Source organism: Lutzomyia longipalpis, chromosome 4, assembly GCF_024334085.1.
Source record: "Lutzomyia longipalpis isolate SR_M1_2022 chromosome 4, ASM2433408v1".
Classification (NCBI taxonomy): domain Eukaryota; kingdom Metazoa; phylum Arthropoda; class Insecta; order Diptera; family Psychodidae; genus Lutzomyia; species Lutzomyia longipalpis.
The window spans coordinates 23,754,007-23,780,807 of NC_074710.1; the positions used below are offsets into that span (position 1 = coordinate 23,754,007).

Sequence of the window (26,801 nt, forward strand, 5' to 3'; positions counted from 1 at the left end):
TTCTTTTCCATCCTAAATAAATCCCCACAATTTATTGAGACAATCTCCAGACGGATTTTCGACAGGCATCCAACGCCATCGTCTTACAAATCAATTACTAACACTTTTTCCATCAGATTGAATTTTACACCCAACGATTTTGAGCATCAAAGTAAAAGGAATAGAGGCTTCTGCTTGTACAACATATTGCTGAATAATTGCACCCACATTAATTAGTTTGTTTTTCAATTTTGAACCTTTTTTTTTGGGTTTGTGTAAGGAAAATACTTAATTCTGCTTTTTTTTGGTCAAAATAAGCTGTGAAATAGAAAAATTTAAAGTTTTTTTTTAAACAATATTTGGATGAGAGTATAACAAATCTTAACGCAAAGTTATATTGTGACGGAAAAAATGTTCAATCCGCACTCAAATGTCTTATTCGTACTCAAAAAAACCAGTGTTAATTAGACAGAGGGCGAAATTTACCACTGTGTCTAACCTAGCCTGTGCCTTAAGCCAGACCTAAATTTTTTGAACCAAATTTTAGTTTTATAAGCTGGGAGTATGTTTTTTAGGTCTAGTTTTAAAACTTTTAAGATTAGAATAGACTGAGTCTTGTATAAATGCATTTTTAGATTCATCTTCTATTTGTCTTAAGAATATTTTACATTAACTTGAGTTACTAAAAAAAAGGGATTTTTAGACTAACAACAGCAGATTTTATTGAAAATGCATTGACATAAGAAACTAGATTTTCTGCCGTTATCATATAGGAAGACTGATAAATTGTAAGTCTGCAGGAGACGCAACATAATTATAAAAATTAAATAAAATGAAATGAAAGCTAAACTCATTCTTCCTTCTGGCCACAAACTTCCTTTACGATTCCCACCTCTCCTCCAGGAACAAATGCGTTCAGCTTTACAATAATGCGGGAACCAAGGAGATATGGTACCATGCATGGGATGTAGCTGTGAGCAAGAGCAATAGAGGAGGATGGGAATTACAATTCGTGGTTTGCCGCGCGTCTCTTGTTTTTGTCACAAACAGCTGACTCCACACACTCTGGCGGCCACTCTCGTGTGAAATGAATTGGAAGCGAGAGCATTGTGTGGTGTTTTTCTGGCCCAGCATTCTTCCATCTATACACACACAGTTCGCACCATATGCCAGCAGCATGTTTTAAGCGTCATATCATCATCAGAAGGTCGCCGCATGAGGTGGCCGCTACGGCGTGCAATCGACACATGGCACCCCCTCACCCAATAATAATGGCTTTCCTCGCACTCAATCACGGCAGGAGTGGGGAAATTCATCAAAAATTGAATTATGCTGAGATGAAGAATTTTCCCACTCTGGCACATTAAACTCCCGCACGTTGGGTCCATGGGAAAATTTATCGTCTGACCCGATTGCAAATTTTCCACCCACGCCTCACCCTCGCCTATGTTTTCCAGACTTTTCACGTGACGCCCAAAATTGATGTGAAAAGTACGGGAAATTCAGAAGGAGAAAAATATTATTATATATGGAATTATGTGCAAGTTTGAAAGTTTAACGGTTACTTGTTTAAAAGTTAGAATTTTAAAATTTAACGTCAAAATGACAGTGGTTGTCATGTTGAGAGTCCTTTGTAAATTACTCCTTCAGAATGCCAAAGAATTTTTTATTTATTTAAGCTACAAGTTAACTAATAATAAGCAGGTTGACTAGGTTCTTGTTAAATAGAACTGGCTAGGAATTGCCTAGATCTCATATTATTTTAGGTTAGATTCTTTAAATTCCTAACAAGCTAGGAATCTTGCTATAGCATATCAAAAGAGTGGAAGAGCGGCCTTGAAAAGAGAGTTTTGACTTTTTCTCAGCTTATCCTTCTTCAAGCTCAGTTGCCGGTGCATTAGCTCTGAGGCTGAGAACCAGGGGTTACTGGGGGAGTTGCCTACATTCTGTTTTGACGCCCCCGTTTTATCGGAATACCCATCATTTATTAAGTAATGAACTAACCTGAAATATCTGACCACATCTGATAAGACTTAGAATAAGATGAAGCTTCTTTTTTAAATTCAAAAAAAGAAAAAGAAAATTTCTCATTTAAAGAAAATCTTTGCAAATAATTTAAAGAGTCTAATTTTGAAGATGAAAACTCGCATCTGAGCAATTCAATCAATTTTCTCTTGTAGAAATATTGCGAGTAATTTGTACATGAATTTAGCAAAATGTGTGAGAGACGCATTTGGTGAAGGATGCGCCATCAATTGCCCAAATTACAACCCCGCCACACAGATGCTTTCTCCATGGGAATGGAGCATCCCGTGGGGAAAATGATTTAATTTTAATAGGATTACTTTTTAGCGTGCTATTTTTCATTAAATACGAGCTTTGGTTCTTCTCGCCACCAACGCAAATGTATTAATGACGCTCACATAAATTAACACATCCCCGGCTTTATGCGATGGAAAATACTTTCTCCATAACACTGATTTTCCGCTTCCGGTTGAAGGGGCTTTCTCGGGAAGATGTGGAAAACCCTAATTCCTTCGGTGCGGTGCGGCTCCTTTCATTTTGTTCTCAGGTGTTGCGATGAGAATACAAGTTGTAATCATTAGTGATGTGAATTATGACACTCTTTTGCCAGTTATTTCGCCTAATTGGACTACAAATTCAGAATGAAAGCATCCAAGAAGATCCCTAAGCATACATTATGCTTTTTCTTGAGGATTTTTAGAGAAAAATTCAAAATTTTAACGGTTTTTTGACAATTTGGGACTTCTGCTATCTTTCTTCAGGTCCACAATGCTGTCAAATATGTCACCTTTCTGTATATCAATGATCTGAATGCCAGAATCTCAATTACATTTTAAAATTTCAAAAAAACCGTCAAAAGAATCCTTTCAATTGTACTCAACCCTTTGCTCAGGGAAAAAGCGTTAACTTCCCCACTTTCCTCACTTTATACGCCTATATCAAACAAAACCTGCCATTTACAGAGCCCTAACTTCCGATTTTTCTGTCCAAACACTAACAAAAAAATTCAGGACTCTGCGAATTGTGAGATTGGGAATTGATTTGTCGGTGTGGGCGAAATTCGCGAAATGGAATTTTTGAGCGATGAAAATGATAGGAAAAAAAAAGTTACAAAAAGTGTCTGCAATGGATCAAACAATTTTTTTTTCGGGGGTGCGAGGGGTTCACCCGAAATGGAGGAATGGCGCGCAAGCAAAAAAGGCGGCATGTCACAAACAGACGCGAGTGGCATTTCGTCTCAATCTCATTTCCCACCCACTCGCGGAAAAGCGCGCAATGTGCGCCCGAAATTCGGGTGTCGACATTTGCGACCAAATCACTCGAAATCCAGGCATTTTCCATATACACACACCACCCCCCGCCCGCTACCCATGGCAGGCACATTAAATGACAACTTTTGAACGATATTTTAATGTTTATTTCATATCTGCCTCTCTTCAGCCATCATTCGCCCGACGCTCAGGGGAGGGTTGGGGTCTGGGGTATTTCGTATGCGACACCTTTAGCGCCGAGGACAAATGCGAAGGGATATAAATCATCGACGTCTCCTGGATTATTCTGATTGGGATTTAAAGAATGAAATCCCTTCTCCCCTTTTTTGCAGTTTTATGAAAGTTAACGACCAAAACAACTTTTTGACTTTCTAGTACCCTTAAAGTGGATTAAATTAAAAAAGAGAGAGCCTCAATTGTCCAAAGGATATAAGAAGAAAGATATTACCAAATAAACGGTCGTATTCTGCAACCAACAAATCTTTGAAATTTATTCTGAATAGAACCGAATGTTTTTGAATTTTAAATCAGCAATTTTTTGAAAATTTAGAAAATTCTAACGTTATAACGTTTTTTTTTATAAATATTAATGTAAATTGTTTATTTCCTTTGACGTTTTTTTTTACGTTCAACGTTCTTTTTGAGCCTTTAGACGTCTTTCTTTCTATCATTCAGTGTTCATTATTTCTTTTCTAACATTTGATGTTTGTTTATAATAGTTTACATTCGTCTTTTGACATTTTAAATTTTTATTTTAAAAGTTTTATAGTTTGGGCTCAATATTGAGTCAATGTAGGACCGCATAGACGACCAATACACAATAATATATAGACAATAATTCCTCAAATGTCAGTCAATATTTAGCAATTCGTGTTACCCATGGAAAGTGATTGAAAATAAAATTGAGCATTTATTGATTTGTTTATTAGAAATTGTTAAATTTTGCATAAAAATTAATTGAGTTAAAGACTCAATATTGGTAGTGTCAGTATTGACTGCCTAGTAAACAAATTTTGCCAATGATTGATCAATCATTGAGGTCAATATTGAGTCAATATAAGTCCGCATAAATGATCAATAGTTGAGCAATCGGAATTCATCTGCGATTGACCAATAATTGACCAATGATTGATCAATCGATTGACAGGCTCAATTGATTTATCAATTATTGGTCAATCATTGGTCAATCTGATTGATTCAATTATGATTGAGCCTTTATTGGCTCAATCATTTGTTTACTGGGCTGAATGTTCATTGGTCCGCATAGAGAGTCAATTACTGAGCAATAAAATTTTACATGAGATTAGTCAATCTACAATCAATAATTGTTCAATTCATTGAGGCACATGTTCTGATTCAATTGATTTAATAATTATTGATCAATTATTAACGAATCTTATTGACTCAATCATGATTGAGAATTTATTGACTAACTCACAATGTTTGCTGGGTATGTCTGCACAGAAATATAGCGTTGCTATTGGCTTGAACCATCTTCCTTCTATTACCTCTTTTACACGTATTTCTGTACAATCAAATTATAAAAATGATAAAAATGATTACAAAATTGTTGCTTCGCCGCCATATTTGGCTCTCAATGTGGTGAGTGTTCAGAGGGAGAGCTTCCTTTTTGTTTCGAAGGGAAATAACCGCGCGCAAATACCCCTCAAAATTGTGGCCTTTTGTATTCGGTGGAAAACCCCCTCTGAATGCTGGGCAAGAGGGCAGACTCCGGTGAATGAGTCCGCTGCTATCCGGCAACACAAATCACCTGCAGTGACAGGTGAAATAAATACACAAACACTCCGGTGAGTGCTTTGGACAGGGGATATTGCTCTCAAGAAAATTTCCACGCGGAATATAATCAATCATTTCCTGGCAAAACTCCACGCTATGTTTCGCTCTTAATTGTTTTTTTTTCTTCTTCATTTTTTTTCCTCGTGGAAAATGTTAGTTTAGATGAAGAAAAATCATCCGGAAGGAAAAAAATAAGTGTCCTCAGTGGGTGGGTGAGGGTGTGAAATTAAATCCCAATGAACGATAAGAGAGGTTTCCTCCTTGGCAATTTCCAATAAAGTGGAGAAACGAGATCGCATTGAGGGGACATTTTTAGAGGAGAGCTACATTGAGCAGGGAAAAAATGCACACGTGTCAAATTCACACAGAAGAAGTTGATAAAAGAGCTTGAAGAGCTTCACAAGATGGGTCAGATGCGGGGGTGGAAGCTCTATGCGGAGCTGGTGGGGGTGGGTGGAGAAATTGAAAAGAGAAAGGATAAAAGCGAAGGAAGCACCAGTGTGGCACCTCCATGTGGCACTTTTCGCACAGAATGTCTAAAACGAAAATATGTAATTTGTTTCCTTTCCACCACCCACCCCCCACCCCTCTCAACGTCTTTCAGTTTTGATAAATCATCTTAACTGAACACTTCGCCCATGGGAACATCCCCAGCTCAATCTCCTTTTGTGTACACATACACACACTCCCGGCTTGCTTTTTGCTCAACCACCCACTCACCCCATGCTCCCCTACCCCCACAGGGCGTCTCGAAGAGGGATGAAAAGGAGCAAAAGGATGTAATAGTAATTTGTTTTGTTACAATGCATGAAAAATAAGTGTGGGAACATTTTCACTTTCCCGAAAAGCACTTTTTAGCCAATTTCCCACAGTCTGTTTTTTTAAAGGAAAAATGAAGGAAAAGTAATATTCAGACTTAACAATACCTAATTTATATTAATTTAAATAAAAAAATAAATCCTGAAATGAAATATTTATTAAAGGAAAAATTCTTTAAATACTCTTTAATTTACACCAAAGGGAAAGTCAAAGAACTATTTAATAGATTTAATATCATAGTTCTAAAGTAATAGGTATTGAATTTGCAACTCGCTTTGTGAAATTTTTACCGCGTAGCTCCCATTTGATTTTGAATAAATAAAAAATCGCAGTGGAGGCGCCTGGTAATTACAAGGCGCCATATTTTTTTGTATTCATTTCACTGCAATTTTCATGAAAACAAGTAGCAATTAAAGTTTTCTGCTATGTATTATTCGATTTATTATTTATTTCCCATTGATATGTATTATTTCATTGAATTGACATCAATAGAAAGTGCAGTCGTGTACTAGGAAGGGTGAAAACCAAAAAATTAAGAAAAAGTTTCATTAAATAATTTTTACCAAAAAACGAAAATTTTCACAAAAAAAATGCCTCATTTTTTTTTAAATAAACTTTTCTTCAATTTACACACATTTATCTAATTTGAAAATGTTTTCCCAGCAGCAACATCCAAATGCTCCAAGCTCTGATTCAAGCACAAAATTACCGAGTTCTTCTGCAACTTTTTTTTTTCATGCCAAAATGGTTCTAGCAATTTGTCGCACATTTTGGGAATTTTGTTTGGAGTGTAGGTCGCGCAATATGTTGAAAATTCATATCGACGCAGATGTTTTCTCACACAGCTCACGAAGAAATTTCGCATATATAATTGCCAATGAGTTTTAGCCAACTGCTCGCATTTTCACTGGATGTACTTTGTGGTTTTGCCATGTGTAGTGGCCAAGTGAAAACTTTGCATGATGTATGTGGGGTAGAGTGGGTGTTAATTTCAATGAAATATTCTTGCAGATTTAAGCCTAAATTCTGTAAGAAAAACTTATCTAATTACCTGATTAGAGAAAAGAAGAAAAATGCAATGAAAAGACCAGCTTTCACTTGCTATAAAATTTATAAATAGCACCCTTATCTGTCGTATGCACCAGTTGCTATAAAATAGCGATGCAGCACCCTCGACATTTTATAGCTATTAAGAGTTGTCCTTTGGATATTTTAATGCAGAACTTTTAAAATTCACCTGGCCCTAAGCACTAGTCTGCAAAGGGCAGAATAAATTTTATTTTTTTTAAATTCACCACCATAAGTGTTTATGGGAAACGAGGGCGCTTCATGGCAATTTTATAGTAATTGTAAATTTTGTAGACAGTGCCCTCATCTTTCGTAAATACGTTTTGTAGTTAATTCTGGGAGTTCAGTGTTTTATAGCAATTAGAAATTAACCTTTAAAAAGCGCAAAAAATTCAATAAAATGGTAAAATGTGCCATAAAATCGTGAAATGCTACATATAAAAATAGCAAAATTGTGTTTTAAAGCAAAAAGAATAAAATGTAATAGAAAGAGCAAAGACTGTGGCAAAAATTGAATGTGAACTATAACAAAGTAGAGAAAGTGCTATAAAAACATTTTTTACCATAAAACATTGTTTAACGTAAATTCAACGCCTTTTTACTAAAGAAAATCAAATTTCTTGAAAATTCATCAAATATTATTCTTATACTTTAGATCAAATTATGACCCAGAGAACACAAAAGGGTTAGATAGTGCGATAAAAATCTCTAAATTATGTTTTAAAACAAAATGTATGAAATGCGTTTTAAATAAATTTAAATTAAAAAAAATGTAAATAGAAAGCGCAAACAGAGTGGCAAAAAGTGTACGCAAACTATAAAAAATGCAGAAAAAGCCATAAAAATTGCAAAATGCCATAAAATTATTTTTTGCCATAAAAACACCGTTGAACGTAAATTCAACGCATTTCTACTTAAAAATACAATGAAATTCATTAAAATTTCAGCAAAATATAATAATCATGTTTGGATCAACGTAAGACCCAAAGAACGTGAAAGGGTTAGAAAATAATTACTTTCTATGTTGATTTTATTACTAACTTACATATTTTTAACAAAAAAAATCACAAAATGATGTGGAAAATCATTCCTGGGAAATATCTTTCATTTTGCCACACTTTTTGCAATTTCCGTGCTCACCTTTTACCCCAAAAATAAAAAACTCTCTCTCTCTCTCTCTCTCTCTCTCTCTCTCTCTGGAAACTTCATGGTACAATATTTATTTTTCACGGTGTATAAATAAAAGTTTGTGGTTTGCCGCAGCACGAGGGGCAAAAGGGGTGAGTGTAGAAAAATCAGAACGGCCCAAATGAGAACTTTCTCATGGGAAAAAGTGATTAAAGCGGCTGATTCTGACCCCTCTAGCACCGGTGTGCTGTATAATTATGTTTGAGAGAATACCCGCCCGGGGGTGGGCGTTCCACACAATGCGATGATTTGCGTGTGACACTTGCAGGTGTACAAATATTAAATTGGTTTTCTCGAGTTTCCACCCCCGCCACGTGGCCGCCGGCGGTGCGGATGTATAAATACCGAACATTTCGCCGCGCAAAGGGGTTATACCCACCCAGGTATTAATAGCTACATACACCTCTCGCCTATATAGATTCTGCTTATACCTGCTTTTCCATGTAAAATCCCATGAATAGGCACAGAATGAGGGAAAATTCAACGTGCGGATGGTTCTTCTCTCACACTTTTAATTACACCCCATACCTTAAATATAGCCTCCATAATTTAATTGCGGTTGAACGGCACGTTTGTTTGACGTGTAAAAGTTCTATGCTAAAAGTTCTCTAAAGCATAAAAGTTTCTATTTAAAAAAGAAATATTCTAATTGTAAGACTGGACTTTTATTGATTTTTTTTAACAAAGATATTCCTGGAAACAGAGGATATGTAAAAAATTAACCAGAGAAAAAGAACAATCCAAAGTGTAATTATGAGGTCATAAATTGTTGAATATTGCATTGCATAATGACAACATTTTCTGCAAGATCTTTTGAAAATTCAACAATTCAATTAATTATTTCTTTTTTCCCACAGAAAGCCATGGCGCTAGACGGGAAGGCAATTAAGGAGGAAATTCCCGATAAAGATGTCTACGAAGCCAGTTCGAGGCGTGTCAAAGGTGAGTGAATTATTAAAGGATATTTTTTTATATTAATTCGTCAATGATGATAATGTGGGCAGAGAACATCTCTTGTTTTTTTTGTTGGTTTTTTGTGCTTCTGGAAGAGTGGGTGGCAAAAACACACATAAATCTATAACTTAGCACAAATTCCATCTATAATTCTAAAGCTGGGAAACCACACCAGCTGGTGACACGTCCAAAAATACACCAGCCACGACCCACAACAACGAGCCGACCATCCAAAAAAGCTCACCCCGCAACAAAGTTGAAGAATTCATAGATTAGAGATCTAATGATTAAGAATTTAATAATGATTCAGCAGGAATTAAATTGAAATTTTCTTTCTCTTTATTGTAACGTTTTGTAGACGTAAAGTTCCTTCCTCATGTGCAAAATTTATGGGAAAAACTATTCTGATTATGACTAACGAATATTTTGGTTATTATGGCGAATCAATCGAATATTCATGAAGATCGATACGAAATCGAATAAAAATCGAAAAAAAAACTTTGCCCTTTTCGACTTGAAAACTTTTAATGCTTGAATTAAATATTTTACAGACTTCTGCTTCTCAATCTAAGCCATTTTGAGCTTAAAAATCAATATTTTGAGTTCTTTGGCAAATCATTCGAATATTTCCGAAGATCTGAATAATTTTATTCAGATAAACATCAGTCAGTACAATTCTTTATTTTTTTAATTTTCTTAAAACTTCTTTTCATTATTTTCTTATACTTTCATACGTATCTGAAATATTAAAAGAAAAAAATACAACATGATGGTTCAAGCCAAAATACAAAAATATTCGTCTTAATCTTAAATCTATAATTCCATAAATAGTATTCAACTCTGTATCATCACTCATTCGTTCACAAATAGTTCAGAGAAGCTTTTAGGAGAAGGGTGGGAGGCTTTCCCGGGGGGCTTTCCAGCAGAACGGGAAGAGGCTGCTCAGTAGGTGGGAACCTCAATGGTGTAGCCCCAACATGAGAGATCGTGAAGGGCGTCAGGTGTTGCCGTTTCAATTTCAAATCCTAATTCCATTCGACATTCTCGTGCAAATGGAATCCGGAAGATATTTGCCCACCAAATGTCACCTGACGGGGTGGAAAGTTCATCGGGGGGAGGGTCACAAATGGGTGGGATGCACACACACACACACACACCACAGAAAGGCCTCCCCAAGGAGGTCACACACATGCCACCACACCGCATGCCTCATCCAGGAGAGGAGGGTGAGACAGAAAGATGAAGATAAAAAAAAAGCTTTGGGTAGATTGTATTTCATTGTCGGCAAAAGGAATAGCAATAGACGCATATGGTGACCAAATGACGGCGTAAATAAATTAAAGAGAAGAATTAAATGGGAAATTTATCGCTTTTAAATATCCCCCCTTAATACTCCGCAATGGCACACATTTCTCCATCCCATTTTCCAGCTTTTTTTCCCCACACCATTTAGGAGCTTTTTTCACTCTTTGCACGCCTCCGCATCAATCAAAGGGAAAAGTACCCAACACAGATATTTGCATAGTGTTCTTGCGTGCTGGAAAAAAGTTCCCGCGATAAAATACATTGTTGTGACAATAAAATATTTTATGGTTCTTCCGGATTGGGGTGAGAGGGGGTTGTGAGAAAAATTTTGGGAGATTTATTGGGAAGAGCTTTTCCGGAGGGAAGGAATGTCGTACGTGCGTGGAATGAGATTTTTTTTTCCTTTTTGGTTTACCTTTGGAAGTTTTGACGGATAAGACTTGGAAAAATAATTGAAAAACTTTCATATTTTTCTTTGAGAAGGAAATCAGATTAGATTTGTTATTTTCCACAAAGATTTATTGAGAAAGACAGAGATTTGCTAAAAAATACAAACAATGACGTCACTGTTGAGTTTTTTTTTTAATAAATGAAACATTTCAGCTAATGTTTCATGAGTGAATTTTAAGATCTTTTTGAAACATTTTAGGAAATAACTTTTTAAAACCACAATTACACTTTGTTAGTGACTTTTCATTTAAAAAAAACCGTTGTAAAAAATTTATTTTACCATGATCGGCTCAGCCATTTGGGAGAAGTTCGTATGCCACAGATGAAACTTTTTTATAGATCAAACAGGAAAAAAATAAAATTTTATCTTTTCAATTCCCAAAAAAATATTCTCATCTGAGTTTTCCGCGTTTTCCGTCACAGAATCTATTATATATGTATGTTATTACGTTATATATATTTTTGTATGTAGATGAAACCTCAAAAAGTCCTTCAGCGGTGATTTTTATCGAGACCACACAAAATAATCCAATTTAAAGTCGGCAAAATTTATTACATTTGCCAACAGTTTATATCACGAAGCGAGCACTGCTGCAAAAACAACCCCAACTCAACCCCACCCGCTCATACTCTGGCGCAGAGAATAATCGACAAAATATGCTGCAAAGGAGCCCCCCAATTATTTTTAATCTCTGACTACCAAAGTGAATCCAATCTCAGAAATACAGAGAGCTGGAAGAACTCTCCCTTTTTGGGAGAATTGAGTGTGTGTACACGAGAAGAAGTTGGGCAAATATTTGAGGAGTGACTTTTGGATGGGAAAGGCACGTGTTGCCTTTCACTTGTGAGAGGGTGGTTTAGGAAAAGTCCCCAACCACCCCCTATACATTCATCGTCGACGTACAGAGAGAGAGAGAGGGAGAGTGGCGATGTGAAAATGCAAAAGGGTGCCAAATGGATATTCACTGTGTTTACCAACATTAAATGTATTTACGTTTGCCTCCCCCCCGTTTCGTTCGTTTTGGCACAAGAGGGCCCCAGCGCGCGAGAGTCTGGCTCGGTCCTCCGGGAGATAAGACACGTCGCAGAGGATTAGAGCACAGGCGAATTTCTGTGGTCGATCCTCCTGAGGGTGCCTCGTGGTTGCCTCAGATATCAACCCGAGCTCATCCCCGTCGCTCATTGGATTCAAAAGCTCCACACAAAATTGCTCAACATTTGTCCACAAGTTGGATAAGTTCTCGTTTTTTTTTTTGCTCAAATGCAGAGAAGACTGAAATAGGGGATGTTTGACTTGTAAATTAATTCAGAGTTATTTGTTGGCACAACCGTCTGCAGAGTCGAGGCTATAGTACAGCATTGAAAAATTTTCTAAAATCTATTTTAGATCTTGAAAATTATTTAAAATTTATATTTTTCCTTGATTTTTAAATATTTGGAGAAAAAATGATGAATCCTTTTCTCCTTTCTTAATTATTTTATTTAAAAAAAATCCTCTATTTACGTTAATTCATTTAAAATTCAAAGTTCTTCACATTGAAGTGAAACAAGAGTTTTTTTTGTTGCTAAAATCCATCAGATGGGAATTTTTTTGTGCGTGAAAATTAATGAAAAGTTCATTGGGGGTGGGTGGCATTGATGACAAATGCAGCCGCTCACTGCCCCATTAATTACTGATAACCCAGACTCCCAGATTATTGTTAAAACAATGCTGGTGGTTCGATTTGTCATTTAGTGTGTTGCTGGCGGATGTGATTCCAAAATCTCACCCATCCCCCAGCAGCTCCCACATGCCTCTTTCATTGCAACCCTCAACTGAGGTAATGTGGAAAATCCAATTAATACCCACACTCTACTGACACACACACTGAACCCTCCGCACCCAGGGTTGTCAGGAAAATTCTATATGAAAGAGAGAGGGAGCTTTTGTTGGTGCAGAGAAAGCTCCCGCGTGGATCAGAAATTCAATTGTGTTGCGGGAAAATTTTTAAATCTCTCCACGATGGAAATCTGCTTGAACAAATATTTAGGGTATTGATTTGGTGGACATAGCTGATGGTGGGATTTTTTTTTGTTCATCGTGGTTAGGCGCTAATTAAGGGAAAAACAATTTTCAATGTGTCAATTGGGTTGAAATCCCCCCGCAGAAACCTCCTCACACTAACCACCAATTAATCTGATTTACCGAGAGACAAATAATATTATTTATTTTCATTCAATCACACAATTTATTGACGCGTTGGTGTACGGAGGGGTTAATCACATATAGCCCCAATGACACCCCAATGGAGCCCCATTGGTATCCCCCACAAAAATGAGGGAAGGATTTTTTTTACCATCCTGATAGGGGAAAGAGGGATGCTGAGTAATGGAATTTTCACCAAGTTTGACGGTCGTGAATTAATTTTAAGCACAAAATGTTTCCTTTAGGGGCGATAATATGGTGAGAAAATTGCCATCAATCTCAATGGGGAGACCATTATCCAAAATTATTCGAGGGCGGCGCATTTTATTCGCGCGTACGCCGAAATTCATTCAAAAATAATTTCTATCTATATCCCTCTTCTTGGGCGAAAGGAGCCAAAATTCCTCTTGTAAATATTTACCTTCTTCCCATCGCACAGACAAACTCCCACCCTCGCCTCAATTTCGATACATTTTCAAAATTTCCATCGGCAGACAGAGCGAAGGCAAAAAAAAAGCGAGAGAATGATGAGAATTGGAACAAGTGTCCATCGAAATGATAATTTATGTAGACAGAAGAGACTTTATTAATATTCCAATGAAAATATAACATGGAAAACGACATCATTTACATTTCCAATTTTCCCGCTATCATCTCCACTTTTTCCCTTCGCCGAGACACCACCCCCTCAACTCCCCCACCCCGCATTGCACCCACTTTACATCTTTCGCTTGTTTTCACTCTTCATGGGAAAAACGCCGGCACTCACAGCTCTTTTCCCGCGGAGGGATGAAACAACACTCCTCCGCAACCTCTTCAATGAACTCCCTTCTTTAGCCTAAAAGTATGTATACGCAGCTAAATTATTTTCATTAAACACATCACCAAATATTTCTAATTTTAACGGTGTTGTCGTGACTTTTCGTCACAAATTCTCCCCTGACATTGTAATTAAAAGCACGAGGACAATCCTTCAAGTAGACAATCAAATTGTTCAATATGAAAATATGTAGCAATTAGAGTAGAGCATATAGCAATTATCATAAGCACAAGAATATATCGCATGTGTGGAAATTATAAATCGATTCAGAATTCTCCGGTAAATTCTATCATTGAGCTTCTATTAATTTTGAGAAATAATTTAAACACATTTTAAGAAAGATTTTTGAATCCTTTGAAAGATTTTTCCGCGATTTTTTAGTTAATGTCAAGTATTTTCTGTCCAAAGTAGTTTTAATGATTCTGCGTATAAATCTATCAATATTAGAAACTAATGATGGAATTAATAGATTATTAGGGGAGAGCGGGGTTAAAAAAGTCACTTAAGGGTTTAGAAAAAGCTCAAAATATCATATTTCCCAAATAGTTAAAGTGAAATGAATAGCTCAATTCTTTGGTATATTTCTTGCCCTACAACTCTTTCTCAGATAATTTTGTTCTATCTAGATAGGAAATATGATATTTTAAGCTTTTTCCAAACCCTTAAGTGACTTTATTAGCCCCGCCCTCCCCTACTAAAAATTACTTATTAGGAATTACTAAAAATTACTTATTAGGAATTTACTGTAAATAGTTTTATATCAAAAGTATTTTTAAAAGTATTTGTAATAGAATTATTGTCAATTTCACCGACTTTAGGATTAAACATTTCTTATTCAATTTCTTTTATTCATAAATTGTAAAGATTTGTAAAATTTTCTGTCAAAAATCAACGGCCAAGTCAAAGATAAAAAAAATTCTATAAAAAATTATCAATTTATACAAACAAAAAGAAATTAATTGAAAAAATTTTAATTTCTATTTTCTTCAACTCTCTCACTTTCCATTGTTTTCTGTTTTTTTTTTTAGAAGGAAAAGAACATATTTTTTTTTAAATAAATAAAATGTTAAAACAAAGAATAACCAAGAAATTGAATTAAAGAAAGACGCAAAAATTGTTTGCATGTAATGTGCCATGTGAATTTCCTCTATAATTCCTCCTGGCACCCCCTGCGTTGTATACATAGTGCAGGAAAATCACAATAGTCCCTTCCACACATTTTATTGTTGGGCATTATTTATGCCTGAACAAACTCAACATGATTCACTCAACATGATATTCGGTGCTCCATGGAAATGTTGTACATTGGCACTAGAATCCCAAATTGCCACCCCCCACCCACGGGGGAATGGTGAACAGGGGCGCTGCCGGGGAATGGGGGCACACCAACGGCACATTCCAGGATGGTTTTAACGGGTGGTTTACCAAATTCGCAACTCAACCAGGGAAATGTCTCCTAATTCATCATAATAGAAAATACCTTTCTCATGTTCACGCTACATTTTCTATCCGCATTACATTGCTAATTAATTCTGTATTGAAAACATTTTCATTGCGATTGCTATCGGGAGGATATTTCTGCGGTGGTTTAGGCGGTCTATTACGGCTTGAACGTTTTAGCGGGTTCTAGAAATTTTAGAAAAAATTGACGTTCACATTGGAACGTTCTAATGTGATTTGAACGTTCTAAGATGGGCTTGGCTATTGAAAGAGACTTAAGAGTTCAAGGATAATTCGAACGATCTAAAGTAGTCTTGGTGTTCTAAGGTATCTGGACGTTTTAGAGTGATCCTAGAGTTCTAAAGTGTCTAGATTATTAAAGTATTCTGAAAATTTTAAAATGTTCTAATATTTGTGAAATGAATCAAGCATACTAGAATTTTTTAAAGGTATAAGATGGTTCGGATAGTCTAGTTTAGTCCATGAGATTTAGGGTTAGAACTTTCGACATTTCTCGCGTTCTAGAATGATTCGAACGTTCTAAAGTAGTCTTAGAGTTCCAGGGTATCTGTACGTTCAAGGTTGATCCAGGAGTTCTAAATTGCTTAGATTATTAGGGCTGTTTGAAAATTTTAGAACTTCCTAATGTTTGTTAAAGGAATCAAGCGTTCTAGAACAATTTAAACGTGTAAGATGGTCCGGGCAGTCTAGGTTAGTTCAAGGGATCTAGCGTAGATTACTCCTTTCGACATTTCTAGCATTCTAGGCATTCTAGGAAGAGCATTTTCATCCTTTTTCACAGAAAAATTAAATTAATGTTAAGCACAACTCCAGGAAAGCAAAATTTATGGAAATCTCTCTCAATGGACCTAGAAGGCCCTAGATCTCAACTAACCTTATTGCATCTTATCGTTCTAACGTTCTGTCATTCCTAAATAGGTTTCTGCATTAGTCGCTACTTTAACCGTCTTTTGCAGCGAAAAAAAAGGGTTAGAAAATATCCCCTAAGAAAAAAAAAACTTATATATCCCCTAGGAGCGCTTATTATGCTAAACTTCCCTTAAAATTTCTCCTCGCATGGAGTTTTTAGTCATTTAAATTTACCATCTACTTATATAGCTGTGGGTTCAACTTCAAAAACTTCGCGCTATACCCGTCAATTGTTTATAGCAGAAGCAGCAGCAAGAGGAGTTTGAAAAAAAAACCGCCAGGGGTGGTAAGAGTATATACCGACAGGAAATTAAGGTGGATTATCCGGGTGGGGGTGGGAAATGTGAAGCGTGGTGTAGTAGAGGAAAGATGTGGAATTGAATTGAGGCGAGTACAGTGTTTTTGACAGTTGATTTTCTCACAGATATTTAAAGCTCTTGCGCTCCGTGTGCTCCGAAACATCACAACCCACATATACAGCCCCCAATCCCTCCCTCCGCCGCCCCCTCATCCCCCCGAGGAATTGGTTTTGAACCAGAGAGGCCAAATGGATTTCCCATGGGACACTCACTCAGGTATATAATGTGTGGGTGTGTGTAGGTATATAAAAGCGATTTTCCCCAGAGCGCGGTGAGAAGCTCGTCCCATGGTAAGGGAGTGATAAGAGACGAGATGCTGTTTATAATTAAAATCCATTTCCGTCTTTTGTATACAACACCCTCACTCCTCCTCCTCTACACCCTCGCTCCATGCTCTTTTGCACCCACCACGACCTCTCTTTTGCTCTCCTATAAAAGCTGGGAAAATGTGTCACATGCCATGAGACGAGGGATTGTCACTGCAAAAGTTCTCAGTAAAAAAAAATGTCTCTCAGTGTGGGAGGAAAATATTTTTCTATTTGTGAATATAAAACCATCAAAGAGCAGAAAATGGATTTTAGCTTTGTGTGGATAGTTGAAAAATAACACAAAAGTAACCTATAGAAAAATTAATCTCCTATAGAAAAATAGGAAAACGGGAAAACCTTTAACTTAGCAAAATCCATTGAATTATCTGATTTTGATAAACTTTTGAGCAAAGCCTCGAGAAATGCCACGTTGGAGATCAGAAAATTCTAGCATTATCCAGTTATGATTTAGTTTATAATTTTACATTTTTGATATTAAAAGATTTTTTTTAGCAAAAAACATTTCGGACGTAACAAAAGTCGTAAAAATTTAGAAAAGTCAAGCATTAATCAAACGAATGTCAATCGTTAGAAAATACATTAAATATTAGATGAAACGTCAAATGTCAGAAAAGAAACGTCAAAACTTTACAAAAAAAAGTAAAAAGCTCTTGAAAAGAAGCATCGTAGATAAGAAAAAACACAAGTAGTAAATTTTCAACGTTGCGAAAGGAATACCAAACGTTAGAACTAAAACAATTAACATAAAACTTAACCGTATGAAAAGAGACGTCAAAACTTTAGAAAACTGTCACCAGATGAACGAAAGGAAACATGAAACGTTTGAAAATAACCGTCATATATTAGAAAAAAATGCAAAACGTTGAAAAATAAGTCAAAACTCATTTGAATAATTTTCTGACACCGTCCCATACAGTCAAATAGACATCTTAAAGTATCCGGTAGTCCCCAAAGGGTTAACTTAACGATTAAACACGAACTGCTTGACCGATTTTCACAGGGGGACGCCCAACCCCGAGAAATCAGTACTTCTAGTGAGGCAGCAGGTTCTTCCTATCAAAAGTCAATCATAACGCGTCCAGTTATAAGAGTTGGTGTCCCACAACGTGTAGAAGTTTGTTTATGCGTTGTAATACTATTTGTGAGCAATATTAGTAGGCAAAGTTGATTTTTTTTGTGAAATTCAGCAATTTGATGCATAAAAATGGTCATATCTCTAGTTCTACAACACCTACAGAAATTTCGTGACTAGTTTTGGAAAGGTCTTGAAATAAGCTATAATTTGACATATATCTCAATGATTTTCAAGGTCACCTCCAGAACACAAAATGGCGGATTTTTGTTTTACGAAAAGAGTTTTTCGCATTTTTCGTCCTGAAGGAATGGTTCTAGAGGTTTATGATGTTCTAGAAAGTTGTAGATAATTGCAAAACCTTTAATTTGATACCAAATTGAGCAAAATCGGACAAGCGGTTCAAGAGATATGGCTCTTAGAACTTTTCAAATGCAAGAATTTTTCAAATGGCCATATCTTCTAAACGGCGACATAGATTTTCTTCATTTTCGGACTGGAGATAGATATTGAGTCAGGCTACAACATATCAAAATTTAAAGGAAATCTATAACAGATGTTCGGAGATATTGCCCCTTAAAGTTAGGCAATTTTTGTTTTCGATTTTAGCCCCTCTTGCGGATGTTTTTGAAACTTGTAATGTTCCAAAAGGTTGTAGGGCTTCTCAATACCTTTCATTTGATACCAAGATGGTCAAAATCGGTCAAGCCGTTCTCAAGTTATATCGAAAAAACACTTTTTGCTTTAGGCCGCCATATTTGCTAAACCGCTTGACCGATTTTCAAGTATGAATTGTTGATGAAAACGTCTCACTGAGCTCTACAACATACTAAAATTTCAGACCTCTAACTATAAGGGAACTGGTTGCCGATGTTTCAAAATGGCGGACGGCGGCCATCTTGGATTTTGAAAATGCGAAAAAATGAAATTTTACACCCACATTTCTATAGAAAACTTCAAACCGGAAGTCTCTATCAGTTACCATTCTCGAGATATAATGCAAAATGTTGACCACCGGACGGCAGGCCGGCAGGCCGGCCGGATCAAAAATTTTCCACCACCATTTTTGGAATGTGGGTTGTCTGAAACGTGCTCATACCAAGTTTGACCCCGATCTGAGGTGGTCGGTTTTTCCGACGATTACAATACTTGGTGTTGGCCACGAAGTGGAACACCAACTAATAAGGGATCAATTTGCACAATTCCACTTGCAATCGAAAGTACATTTAATTAGCTTTCGATTGATCCCTATCTCATTATCGAAATAACATTATTAATATAAAAAAAGTTAAAGTGTTTCTCGGGAATCGGTCGAGATTGAGCGAGATTCGAGAATTCCTCATACATTTTGTTCAACAAAAAGTCACTTTTCTTCACTGAAAATGAGGTTAAACCATCCCCTTGGATTTTCATGAATTAGAAAATAAAAAGAAAATGAATGTAGCCTCCCAAAACCCCCTAATAGAACCAAAAACAATTAAAACAGAATACAAAGAAACTCCTGCAAACAAATTCATGACTTTCCCCATAATTCCACCGAAGGCTATAAAGAAAATATTTTTTGGGGGGTTTTGAATAGAAATTCAATGATTTCAAATTTTCTTTTTCGGCTGAGTGTGTGTGAATGAGATGCGCTATCCCCTTTATGTATCTTTGCGGGGGTGTGCGGGGGTTAAAAAAGGCCGCAGCTGTTTGAATTTCCCATGCGGAGAGTTTTCATATTGGAAAACTCACCCCCCATTTAGCTCCATATCGGAGAAATATACAAATAGTTTGAAAATGATTTGCGAAACAATGATGTTTTTGCAGAACATTGATCTACTTTTTGTTCCTCCCACACCCCTTTTGTGTTATTTGATGGGGGATGAGATGGAGGGTGCTTGTCGATAAATTGAGTTGGGCCGGGAAAATGTGTATATGATAAAAATTTTAGCAGAAAATGGGTGAAAAAACATCGACTTAATTCTTATTTACGATGGACACCATGTGGCACGTTCCTCGTGGAAATTTCTCTCCCCCTCGAATTTCTGCTCCCCCCTCCTCTAAATCAGATTAATTTCTCTCCCACGGGAAAGCTTTTGGAAGCTTTCGATTATCGAGCTTTCACATGGCGGAATAAAGGAAGAAAACCTGTGTGGAGGAAAAGTTTTGACGCGGAAACCCCCTAAAAAGGGAGAGCATTAGTTGGATAAAATTGCGAAATATATTTCCGGTGCGAGGAGGGGGCCAAAAGGGGGTGGTTTGTGTGGCCCTTGAGGGAAATAAATAATACACAGTAGAGTGGCAAAAAAAGAAGTGGAGGATCAGGTGTTTCTGGCCACTATAAATTTCTTTCCCTTTGGCATTGGATTAAGTTAAAATTTTGTCCCCCCATACATGGAAACAATATGCTATAGGAAGGGCTGGTGGTGGGGTGGGATAAGGGGTTGAAATCAAGAGATGACGGGAAAAAAAGGCATTAAAAAATTCTTTCAATCCATTGCATTGGAAGCATTTATGGAAATTGTGGGAAAATATAGAACAGGCGGGAAAATGTTTGGAAATGTCAAACTACTGTCAGTTTGACAGAAATATTTGCTGTCAAAAACACAAATGTCAAATGAAAGTTCAAAATTGAAAATTTAGATATTGAAAGATATCTTTTGACAAATAATAATAGACAGAACACTTTTGACAGCAAATTATTGACAGAACTTTTGACAGGAAATCATCAAATGAACACTTAATGGCCAAACATTGTCTGAATACTTTCGACGACAAATTATTGAAATAACATTCTCGACAGATAAATAATTAACAGAGGATACCTCTTGACAGAAAATTATTGACAGCACTTTTTTTGACAGTTAAGTCATTGATTGAAATATTTTGACAGATAAACAAAGAAAACACTTTTGACAGCAAATCATTTAAAGAACATTTTCGACCTTAGATATCAAAAATTTCCCATCTATGAACGAAAATTGAATCCTAAAAATCTTTTATTGTCTACAAATTGATTTAAAGGCATTTTTAAATTGACTTTTTCGACTTTTAAAAATTCTATTTTTTTAACAAAACTGCAAAAACTTTGTTAGTAATCTCCTCCATTATTTGAATTTGAAGAAGAGTCTTCTAACTGATTCATAACATTATAGAAAATTCTCTTTAAATTAAAATCTTTATTGAGAAGATTTCACCTGAAAGAGTTTTCTTTCTCTCTGTGAGTGGCAAGAAGGTGGAAAATGGAGTGTCAAGTGGGTGATTAATTTCTTGCATTTTATCCCTCAGTGGCACGCTCCGTTCCTCTCCTCCTTGTGCGCGCGCTCCCTCAAATTAATTCAATTACACCAAACGCCTCCGACAACCCTCATTCTGGCTGTTGCTCCTCCACCAACGATGGCGTGGGCGGGTGATTCCCGACCATTCACTGCTCTCACACCCCCTTCTTGCCTTTTCGCAACAATCTCAACCACCACACAAGGCTGCAAGACAAACAATCTGTGAGCCAGAGATGAATCACTGCTGTTGTTTTGGGTGAAAGTTTCTTCAGAGAAATTTGGTGGAATAAATTGAAAAATTAACTTTCTGAAAGTCAGTGTTTTAAGTTTCAGATTTTAAGCTAGAGTGCATCTTATAATGATAAAACAAATAAAATATTTTATTTAATTTGTTTAAAATAATCCAAAAAAAATCTCAATCAACTCAATTATTTGATTTTAATTGCAAAACACGTTAACTGAAATGAAGAATAATTTCAAAAACACGTTGGAAAAATCAAAGTGAAAATTGAGTGACAAATTAATTATAAATTTTCAGTAAATTAATTTTTTTTCAACACTCACGTCGCATTCCCTCTGCACGCTTTTTGTACTTTTACACAGAGTCTGGTGCTTATAATCAGTAAAACAATGTGTAACTAATTATAAATCTGTCACAGCCAAACAGCCCCGTCTGAATAATTTAATAAATTCCTTTCAAATTCCCGTATACGTGTGTGTGTGTGTGAAAGGGGGTAAAATTGCTCACTAGAGGGGTTGTGGAGAGCAGACCAATTATTTCTCCAGCAGCGGAGCAATTTTCAGTGACACACACACGAGGTGCAAAAGAAAAGCCACCGACAAAGCTTTGCCGTAGAAGCTTATTTTAATGTGTATGAAAATTAATTATATAAGTTTCGTAGTTTATTTACATAAAACACTTCAAACCTTTTGCTAAATTGCCTATAATCCTTTGATTATAAAAATGACAGACGTTAGAATAGTAGCATCAAACGTTAGATAAGATTTGATAATCGTTAGAAATAAAATGTCAAACGGTTGAAAAATGTCAAACTTTAGAAAAAAAAGAACGTAAAACGTTGTAATTGAACTAACTGAACAAACAAATATTAAAAATTTCATTAAAAAAAACATTTACTGACGGAATAAAAATATTTACCGATTAAAAAAATCTTTTCAAGTATTGATTTTAAAAATAAATTAAATGAAAAAAAGAATATGATGAGCTTGAGAATTATTTATATTTCTTAGATTTTTCCTTTTTAAATACAATAAAAGATTAATAATTCAGATTAAATTTCACCAAGAAAATGTTAATTAAAGACTTAAAAATAGCTTAATATTTCTCTTTATTTATTTTATTCTTTTAGAAAAAGATCAATGCAGAACTCCAGACTCTCCGGAAGGTGCTCGGGCTGTTGCCCCGCGATCCCCTATTTCACCCCAAGTTACCCAAACACCATCATCCGGCAGGAATGGCACCGGCAGCACATCCCCAAGTATCCTCAATGGTGGCTCCGTGACACCACCACCAGCTGCTCCTGCCTCCCTCTTGGCGGCCATTCCCACCTCAGCTCAAGACAGTGGACGCGTCTTTGTCAAGATACGACGCTTCCTTGGTGCCCTTGTGCAATTTGGCCAGGATTCTGGACCCGATGTGGGTGACAGAGTTCGAGCATTGGTGCTATCTCTAGCTGTAAGTTTGCACAAAATGTCCTCGGAAATTTTTTTTGCTAATTTTTGAATTTAAATTCTGCAGAGTGGCGGTTTAACGTCGGAGGAATTTAAAGTAGCCGTTCAGGAGGCGACAAATTTCCCACTAAGGCCATACGTTTTACCCTTTCTTAAGACTCACATCCCACTCCTTCAGCGAGAACTAACAGCCCTCGCGAGAGCCAATAATCAAGTAAGTTTAATCATTTTCCTTTATTTTATTATTTGAGACGAAATTGCCATAAGAAATTACAATCAGCGCCCTCTACAAACTTTTACGGTGAATATTGACTAATAAGCAATGATATAAGAAAAAATCAACAGATGTCTCTGTAAGTTACTTGTCCCTCTGGCGAGAAAAATCATTCTATTAGAGATTTTTCTAGTCTTAAACTTATAGGGGAGATTGGGGTAAAAAAAAAGTCAATTTGCATAAATCTTTATCTGCAGGATTCCCCAAAGACAAGAAAATGTCCTCGATAAGTCATTTTCATAGGAAATTTTCTGGCCTACAACTTTGTCTCAGACCACTTTTCCCTATCTCCACGGGAAATATGAGTTTTCAATCTTTTCTTGAACCCTACCGCTTCTGATTTTTTTTAAAATTCGGCGGGTAAATATATTCACCAGTGGGGTAAATAAAGTCAATGAAATTTTCCGACATTTATAGTATAAAGTAAAAATCACCAATTAATGGGCCCTTTTCACCGACCAAGAAACCATTGAAATCTTTAAATTTTGTACTGAAATTTCAAGATTTCAAACAAATTTCAAGGGTTTCTTGGTCGCTGAATAACGCCCAATATTTCAATTTTAAACTCAATAATCCAGTGAACGCAAAAGGGTTAAATTATTTAAAAACTCCCCTAAATATTCTCAAACAATGTACGAATTTCATACATTGTGCATAATGTCCTTTTTAAATCATCTCCTTTATCTATTCAAAAATGAAAGATTAATGCCACAAAATTCTTCTCTAAATTTATAGTCTTTGCTTTTCCATTAAATTGCATTGAATTCAATTTATATGTGGCAGAGTAAACGCAACAAGACCTCAAAATCCATGACCATTTGAGTGCATTGATGGAACTTAAGTGCCCCCATCTGCTGAATTGCTTGCGTTGAGAACGCTCCGGGGGTTGCGGGTGGAAGGGTGGTGGGGGTGAAAGCCAAATTGGCAAATACATCAACTTGGCCAGAGAATTTCCCTCCACCCCCATTTGCCGTCCTCTATGACAAATGACGCAAATACAATGTGTTCCCAATGTCTCCCACCCACCCACTAGAGTATGGTGGAGGAGGGTAGGGAGGCTCGTGGGGTGGTGGTGGCATAACGGGGTGGCGCACTCGGTGCTCGAGACACCAGCTGCACGGTGTTTTTCAAAAAGATTAAAACAGAAAACGTATTTTGCTCTCAGCTGTTCCTCCAACTTTTACCCATTGCGCCTCCCCACTGAGGGGGTGGTGGTGGTGTGCTCAAACCCACCCTCGTACATATTTTTGGGGGCCACACAGAGTGTGCAAAAGAGCAGCAACAGCTTGTGCCTGTCAATTCAAGCTGCCGCCACTGAATTTTATTTAGTGTGGAGCTCAAAACTCCCTTGAATTTTTGTATGATGGGGCATATATTTCGGGCGCATAATTCCCACCCACCTTTGCCACAATTTTCCACCCCCTCCAACAGAGCGGCCAACTGCAGAATCATTCGGCATTTTGCCTCTGCAGTTGGGCAGATCGATTTAAACGAGATGCGAGCACCCAAAATGTGGGAAGTTTCCTTCTGGGAGCTTGTAGGTGGGTTTGGGGGCCTTCTGCATATTTTATATGACTCCCTGACTTTCTTGAGATGTGTGCAGATGGGGTGGAAAAGTGCAAATGTTCCACCGGAATTGAACGATACGATGAAATTGAATTAATTATTTTGCCTTCTGTGTGGATTGTACAAATAATTGCAGTTAATATTGCTAATTTTGTACTTTATTCAATTTTGCATATATTTGGGATCATTTTGGTTGCACAAAACGTGATAAAGAGATCTAATATTACTGCAAATTTTAAAGATTTTTCTCACCAGGGGGATAAACAATTTACAGAGACATCTGTTTTTGTTATTACTTATCTCTGTATTTGTAAATGCTGACGAGCTTATATAGGAAAGACGCAGCAATATCTCAAACAGAGTACCTAAAGATTTTTATTGATTTTAAGGATTTTCTTTTTTATTTCTTTTTCAACAGTCCGTGTCGCAGTTTGTGCGATCAAATGAAAGTTCAGTATTTGAGTTTGCCCACAACCCCACAGAGCACTCAGAAATCTTCCTCCCAATCGAAGGTGGAAGCTTTGCGGGAAATGGTGCTTCAGTAAATGGCAATGGGCTCCTCCTTAAGCGCCGCGCATCCGATAAGTAAGTCCTTTAAAACTTTTGCAGCATAATTTCTTAAATTTTAACCGATTCTGGCAGTTTCTTTGACACACAGCATCAGCACGAGTGGAGTGAACACTCACTACCCTCAAAGCGACCCCATCATTCGCTGATGCTCAGTTCAGGATCCTCGACGGCAGCTCATTTGCTACCTGCTCACACACCACTCTTTGATTACCAGCTAGCACCGCATTTGCACACGGATTTTGGGAGCAGTGAGAAGCCATCCTTTGGACGGGATGAGCGTTCTGATCTGCGTCCTCTGGACTTTCGTAGTGCACGTTCTGATGAGGAATGGAAGAACATTCACACAATGCTTAACTGCATCTCTGCCATGGTGGACAAGACGAAGCGTGCCATCACCATTCTCCAGCAGAGGGGTGCAGATACCCACCAGAATTACCAGGAAGCTTCCCTGGCGGAGATAAAGAGACTCACAGATGAAAAAGTGGCGGAATTCAAGAGAAGTGCCGAAGATGCTGTGAACCAAGTTAGTAACCAGAGATTATTAGGACTCTAACTTCAAGATCCAAGAGTTTAGAATTTGTATTAAAGGTTCTAGAGTTTTTATCCTAGAATTAAGGATCCAATAAATAAAGATCTTCTATTTAGAAATTTAGTATTTGGAGATTTTTTTAAATTCCAGATTCTAAGATTTATGATCCTAGATTCAAGATTCTAGTGGTTTTTATAAGGATTCAGGAATTTAAAACTAAATTCAGGATTCTAGTTTTTGAATTCAATATGAAGATTCCAGTTTTTTGATCTTTGAGTATTAGAGCGAAAAGCACCTGATGAAATTGAAATAAGTTTAATGAGTATTAGGGATCCGAGAATTTACTATCCTAGATTAAGGATTCTAGAATTTAGTCTTTTATTAATTCAAAATTTTTTGAGATCCGAATTTTTAGGTTTAGGATTATATACATTCAGTAATCCTGATTTTAGATTCTAGGACTTAGTATCCTAGATTCTTTTCTAAAATAAATAAATATAACTAACTCCCTAAATTTTCAGGTCAAACGGCAGGCTGTTATTGAGATTCAGCGTGCTGTGGCTGCAGCAGAGGCCAGAGCGCTGGAAATTGTAGCCCAGGAGAGGCTAAAGATGGATAAATTGTTCGCAGAACTGGGCAAAGGAGCCGCAGATTCAATTCCCGAAGAGACCCAAACAAATGTCTGTTGGAAGTGTGGTAGGAAAGCCACAGAGACGTGTTCAGGATGTGGTCTGGCCAAGTACTGTTCCGCCTTTTGTCAGCACAAAGACTGGGAGCAGCATATAAAGGTGAAAAATTGTTTGGCTCTTGGAAATTATGATTTTTATCTTTTTTTGTCCAAGACCTGATGAAGTGAAAAGATGCCTTCAAAATGTCTTTCAAAGTTCTGATTTTTATTAAAAATCTTCTAGAAACGTTT

At 36.7% G+C, this 26,801-nt stretch overlaps 4 protein-coding genes across 4 annotated transcripts in view; 3 read left to right on the forward strand and 1 right to left on the reverse strand.

The window, feature by feature from the left end:
• Nucleotides 1–26,801, forward strand: part of LOC129795035 (probable asparagine--tRNA ligase, mitochondrial) — a 1,173,171-nt gene that overhangs the window by 659,456 nt on the left and 486,914 nt on the right. The gene's annotated exons all lie outside the window — the stretch shown is intronic.
• The window catches only part of LOC129794972 (mucin-2-like), an 826,140-nt gene that overhangs the window by 447,483 nt on the left and 351,856 nt on the right, over nucleotides 1–26,801 (reverse strand). The window lies entirely within an intron of this gene.
• LOC129795002 (sodium-dependent nutrient amino acid transporter 1-like) overlaps nucleotides 1–26,801 on the forward strand; it is an 899,230-nt gene that overhangs the window by 385,515 nt on the left and 486,914 nt on the right. The window lies entirely within an intron of this gene.
• LOC129795019 (protein CBFA2T1) overlaps nucleotides 1–26,801 on the forward strand; it is a 39,221-nt gene that overhangs the window by 10,936 nt on the left and 1,484 nt on the right. Inside the window, exons 2-7 of the mRNA XM_055836026.1 lie at nucleotides 9,005–9,089; nucleotides 22,622–22,947; nucleotides 23,011–23,157; nucleotides 25,202–25,368; nucleotides 25,426–25,876; nucleotides 26,404–26,670. Coding sequence (XP_055692001.1) covers nucleotides 9,011–9,089; nucleotides 22,622–22,947; nucleotides 23,011–23,157; nucleotides 25,202–25,368; nucleotides 25,426–25,876; nucleotides 26,404–26,670 — 1,437 coding nt within the window. The 5' untranslated portion in view covers nucleotides 9,005–9,010. The remainder of the gene's footprint in view (nucleotides 1–9,004; nucleotides 9,090–22,621; nucleotides 22,948–23,010; nucleotides 23,158–25,201; nucleotides 25,369–25,425; nucleotides 25,877–26,403; nucleotides 26,671–26,801) is intronic.